This window comes from Podarcis liolepis (genome assembly GCF_965112155.1).
Source record: "Podarcis liolepis genome assembly, chromosome: 8".
NCBI classification, from domain to species: domain Eukaryota; kingdom Metazoa; phylum Chordata; class Lepidosauria; order Squamata; family Lacertidae; genus Podarcis; species Podarcis liolepis.
The window spans coordinates 42,412,565-42,418,564 of NC_139560.1; the positions used below are offsets into that span (position 1 = coordinate 42,412,565).

Genomic DNA, 6,000 nt, shown 5'->3' on the forward strand with positions numbered 1-6,000 from the left:
TACTGTAAGTTCAAGAGTAAGCTGTAGTGAGTTCAAGTTGAAGCCTCTGAAAGCTGCCCCTGCTATAACAAGAATGTCAAAGAAACCTGCAGGAGATGAATATCAGAAGGGAGCAAAGAGATGTGTGTATGTGCATATGTATACAAATGTGGGTGTGTGGGTCAACTGAGTTTTTTACCAGGGTGAAAGAAAGCATAATTTAACCCCTACAACATGGTAACCAACAGTAGGCCTAGATGCTCTTGCTGTGTATAAACATATCAAACCTCAGTAGCTGCCATGGAATAAATCATCAGCAACATCTCTTGAGCAGCAAGAAGTTCTAACCTTACAAGAAGTATCTATGAACATGATTAACGTATAGCAAATGGAAATCACAAATTTCTCTAGAGCAGCCTTTCTCAACCTGTGGGTCCCCAGATGTTGTTGAACTACTGCTCTCATCAAGCCCTAGCTAGCAAGGCCAGAGCTCAGGGATGATGGGAGTTGTAGTCCAACAACATCTGGGAACCCACAGGTTGAGAATCGCTGCTCTAGAGCATGGTTTTCCAAACTTGGGTTTCTAGTTGTTTTGGACTACAATTACTATCATCCCTGGCCACTGGTCCCGCTAGCCAGTCCAACAACAGCTGGAGACCCAAGTTTGGAAAACCCTGTTCTAGAGATAACACACAGACTAGTGTGCCAACTCTCCACTCTTAAGTCAAGGGGGAATTCCAATACTGGGGAAATTACATAAAGGCTCAGTTTGCATCTAATGCTAAGCACAATTGTGAATGTGAGAGCATGTAGGCTCTTGGGGAGGAAGCTGCAGGCACTTTGCTCCTCTCCTCCAGTCCTGCCACTGCTGTGAGCTAAATCATGCTTTGGCTTAGTGCACTCTCCTCCAGACAAACCATGAGCTGTAAATCAGCTCATGGTTTGTCAGGAGTGAGATAAAGAGTGAGCCTGGGTTTGGATGACACACGAAGCTAAATTATGGCTTAGCTTGCAGAAGTGGTGGTGGGTGAGAAAAAGGCCATACTGTTTCTCTCAGACCGATACTCAATCCATTCATAGAATCATAGAGTTGGAAGAGACCACAAGGGCCATCAAGTCCAACCCCCTGCCAAGCAGGAAACACCATCAGAGCACTCCTGACATATGGTTGTCAAGCCTCTGCTTAAAGACCTCCAAAGAAGGAGACTCTACCACACTCCTTGGCAGCATATTCCTAGAACAATATGCAACATGTAGTTTGCCCTTAAGTAAGTCAATGGCATCTCAGCATTATCAGTTCCAATACTGAACATACGATGTATGAAGAGGCCTACTGGACCAGATGTAGGCTCCATCTAATTCAGGCCATAGGTTTTCCATCCCTACAATAGCTTATCCGCAGTTGCTCTCCAGCAACTGCTGTTCAGTGTCATGATACCTCTGCAACTGTGGGCTCTATTTAGTTATAGCTACTGTACTAGTCCTCCATGAATTTATCTAACTGGCTTGTAAAGTTGCTAAAGATAGGACCAAAAACACACCTGTTGCAGAGAATGTGATAATAATTATAATTAAAATTATCATGTCTTGTGTGAAGAAGTCCATCCTTTTGTCTGTCCTGAATCTACTTCCAATGAATTTCAAGGGGCTACTACAAATTATATTATAGTGTAAGGGGAGGGGGAGGCAGTCTATGCCCACTTTATCCATATCGTGTATACATATTTTTATTGAAATATTTACAAGTTACACTTCCTTAAAAATACAGGGCGGTGCACACCATACAGAGGTTACAATAAAAACATTCATAAAATGTTAAAACAATATATAATAATAATAATAATAATAATAATAATAATAATAATAATACATTACTCATACCCTGCCCATCTGGCTGAGTTTCCCCAGCCACTCTGGGCGGTTCCCAACCAAGTATTAAAAATGCTTTGGAGGCCTGTCTAAATAACACTGTTTTTATGTGACATCTAAAAGAAAGCAGGGATGAAACCTGCTGAATCTCTACTGGAAGGAAGTTACAAAAATGCAGTCACAAAAAATAAGGCGGGTCCTGAAAATACACATTTCAGGTGTCAAAGGGCTGTGGAGAATCATCATTCCCATCAGCAAGTTGCAAGAGTGACTTGTCTACAGGTAGGGATTCTCTGTATATGTTGGGAAGTATATTCTGTTCTTTATCATTACGTCATTTTTTCTAGGGCTGAACCATGACATCAGTAAGATGTTCCAGGGCAAGTTGGATGAAACCAGTCAGACAAATTCCCCCAGGGCACAATTTAAGGAATGGTAGTTGCATGGTGTCTCTAGCTTCACAAGATGTATAGGAACCAACACCGTTTTCTGGAATCTTTGTCATTTCCTCAAAGTTTTATATGAGTCAGGACAAGCCTGGGTTCAGTTTCCCTATGCAAAGTACACCACAGGGTGATGTAATTGTGAAGAACATCAAGAGATATTTCCAGACATGTAGATACCGAAGTGTTTTAATCTGCTGTATTTTCCTGATAATTTTAATTATTTTAAAATGTTTTAAATTGCTTTGAACTGTTTTTAATTGGCAATTCTAATATTTCTTGTAAACCACTTGTTACAATCAAGAGGTATATAAATTTTGTAAAATAAATAAATATTTGCAAAGCTGATAGAAACAATGATTTATTATTATTACTTTGAGGAAGGAGTTGTTTCAGTTCCAAACTTGTCTATTTCAAGATGATCTTTAATAAGATAAAAGATGTGAAAAGAGAGATATCTTGAACTATCTTGGGCAGCATAAGCCAGAGAAAACACTAATTGCTTTTACAATGATCTAGCAAATGCCCATAAAAGTAGAAACAGAGCTGGAAGGGACTCCAAAGGCCATCTAGTCCAACCCCTTGCAATGCAGGAAATTCAACTAAAGTATCCATGATAGATGGCCATCTAAACTCTGCTTTAAAACTTCCAAGGAAGAAGAGTCCACTACCTTCTGGTGGAGTCTGTTCCACTGTCAAAAAGTTATTCCTGTTGTTTAGTCAGAATCTGCTTTCTTGTAACTTGAAACCATTGATTCAGGTCCTACCCTGAGCAGGAGAAAACAAGCTTGCTCCATCTTCCATGTGACAACCCTTAAGATAATTTAAGGTGGCTATCATATCTCCCTCTCAGCCTCCTGTTTTCCAGGCTCAACATACCTGACTCACTCAACCCTTCCTCATAAGGCTTGGTTTCCAGACCCTTGATCATTTTGGCTGCCCTTCTTTGCACACGTTCCAGCTTGACAATATCCTTCTTAAATTGTGGCACCCAGAACTGGACACAGTACTCCAGGTGTGGTCAGACCAAGGCAGAATAGAGTGGTACTACGTATTACTTCCCTTGATCTGAACACTATACTTCTGTTGATGCAGCCTATAATAGCATTAGTGGTATTTTTGTTGTTTTTTGCTGCTGCATCACACTAGTGACTCATCTTAAGCTTGTGGTTCACTAAGACCCCTTTTCATATGTACTACTAGTAAACCAGGTATTAGTTTAAATGATTAGCTTAAAATGTTTTACTGGTTGCTAGCCCACATATAGATTCTTAACCATAAGGACCTAAGAGAAGTCCAAAGTGAACCAGATCAAGTGTTCATCATCTAGTCTGGCATCCTGGGTTGTATTCAACTAAGCCCTACTCAGAGCAGACCCACTGAAATTAATAATCCTGAGTCATGTTTATGTAGTTCAATGGGTCTACTCTGTGTAAGACTAGCATTAAACACCACTCACCGTTTCCTGCAGTGACCAACCTGATGATTCCACCAATAAGCTCACAGAGAAGGCATGAAGGTAACAGATTTCTACCCAACAGTGCCTTCCCCGTGCATACTGCTTCTGAATATGGCCATTCCATCACTTAAAAAATAAAATATTTACTTTTACATCCAGCCTGTCCTCCAGGGAGCCTGCATGAGACTTCCCCTCCATTTTCTTTTTCACAACAACCCTGTGCAATAGGATAGGCTGAGAGGTCATTCAGTGAGCTTGCTGGCCAAGCTCAAACCTGGGTCATCTCCACCCTAAGAAACTACCTTTTACTGAACCAGACCATACTGTAGTTTATCTCTGTACTGTCTGGCGGTGGCTTTCCAAGGATTCAGGCAGGAGGAGCCTCTCCCAGCCCTACCTGAAGGGGCCAAGGATTAAACTTGGGCCCTTTCACATGCAAGGCAGATGGCTTCTTGGCCTAACACAACCTAACCACTACACCGCACTGTCTAATGCCTGGCAACAGATCTCCATGTCATGCAGGGAACACCACAGCTAGAACAAAGTAAAACAACATCAACAACCCCCCCTACAGTTACTTTCCTATTTACAAAGACTTTCCTTCATAGCTACCTGGCGGTGACCAGACAATAGATTATTATTGTCGCTCCACCCCCACCCAAAAAGGCTCTTGGCAGAACTGGGAGAGACGGCCAAAACTAGCAGCAACTTGCCTGGAGGGCTTCAGCTCCCGCCACCTAGACGGGAACCGCCCCACCCCCCCTGCGACGGCCGAACCTCAAAACCACCCATTTCCCAACGTTTCCCGCGAAGGCGAAGTTTGTGACCCCCGCAGGCCGGTTGTGACCCGGAGAGCCCCTCGGTGAGGGGCGTTTCCGGGCGGGCGCGCAGCCATTCCTGCCCCCGCGCAACCTCCTAGCCGGTTCCCGGGCGTGGCGCGCGCTCCTGCGCTCCAGGAGCAGAAACCCTTCCGCCAAGCAGCCGCCAAGCCTGTTATTCGCCTGCGGGGCGACCTTTTCCCTCCCTGTGCTTCGAGGTGCACAATAAAACTGGGGAAGTTAAGCTCTCTCCACACGCACACCCACCCACCCATATACAGTATATTTCTCGGGCAAATCTGATCGTGGGGAAACCCCGGGTGGGCTTCAGAACTCACCACGAGCAGCAAAATCCCAGGTCCGAGATGGCAAGCCATGGCGAGAGCCCTTTGCTGCTCCCCTCCAGCTCCGAATCCCAAAGCAGCAGAAGCAGCGGCCCGCCCGGAGAGGAAGAAGTCTCGGTGCCTTCTTCGCTGCGGGCGTCCAGCTATCCCTGCTCCTTCCCCCGGTGCTGGTGATAAGAAAATGGGGCCGGCCGCTGCTCCGGCAGGAAAGGCGAGCCGTCGAGGGGCGGAGTGTAGCGCTTTGGGAGGGTTCACCTGGAGGGTGCGCGGAGCTACCCCGCCCTCTGGCCCTGTGTGATACGGCCCTACCCGGTGCAGAGGCGTTTGGCTCCGGAAGGCAGCCTTTCTCCAGAATCGTTCCCGCCTTTGATGTTTTCCGAGGGAGAGAGAAAGTGAGGAAATGGGTGTTTTGTCCGCCCTTGGGTTCGCAGCCTAAGACCTTTCTGCATCCAGCAGAGCCTCACTCTGAGAAAACCCACGCAGCTCTTTCTTATTACTCTCCCAAATTCCAGATCACCAACAAAAAGCTTAAGGCACTTTGATCTTTCCCAGAAACATCCTGACATCTCCTCCCCACTCCTCGCCTTTAACCTTCCAGCCGGAGGAAGAGTTTTGAGGAACCCCGAAGCTTGTTTACTTCTTTGTGACTGTATGTAGTCCCAGGAAACATGCAGGATGTGAAGGAAAGAAGACAGCAGAGAAATTGCTGCGAAATGGGTAACACTGGAGTGACTCTGGACCAGCCACACTCTCTCACCCAACCCTATCTGGCAGGGCTGCTGCGAGGATAAAATGAGATAAACCCTTTGCATGCTGCTAGTGCTCATCTGTGGAAGTATGGGACGCAATTTAAATTAATAGGAAATAAAAGAAAGAGGAAGAAAAGTGAATAGACTGGAGGAGGAGGAGGAGCTGGGAAAGAAGGGTGTTCAAAAAATACAGATAAAGGACAAAGGTGAGGAATATTGATAGATGGGAGGATGCTACTGGGCTTGATATTAGGCATGTCACATTTTTGTAACACATCAAGGATACACTGATAAATGTATAACACTGGTTAAATGTTCATCAAGTACTGTATAACATGA

At 45.0% G+C, this 6,000-nt stretch overlaps 1 protein-coding gene across 1 annotated transcript in view; it reads right to left on the minus strand.

Moving 5' to 3' along the window:
* Nucleotides 1–5,223, minus strand: part of LOC310713487 (desmoglein-2-like) — a 31,612-nt gene extending 26,389 nt beyond the window's left edge. Inside the window, exon 1 of the mRNA XM_083517681.1 lies at nucleotides 4,907–5,223. Coding sequence (XP_083373807.1) covers nucleotides 4,907–4,945 — 39 coding nt within the window. The 5' untranslated portion in view covers nucleotides 4,946–5,223. The remainder of the gene's footprint in view (nucleotides 1–4,906) is intronic.
* Nucleotides 5,224–6,000: the final 777 nt, after the last annotated feature.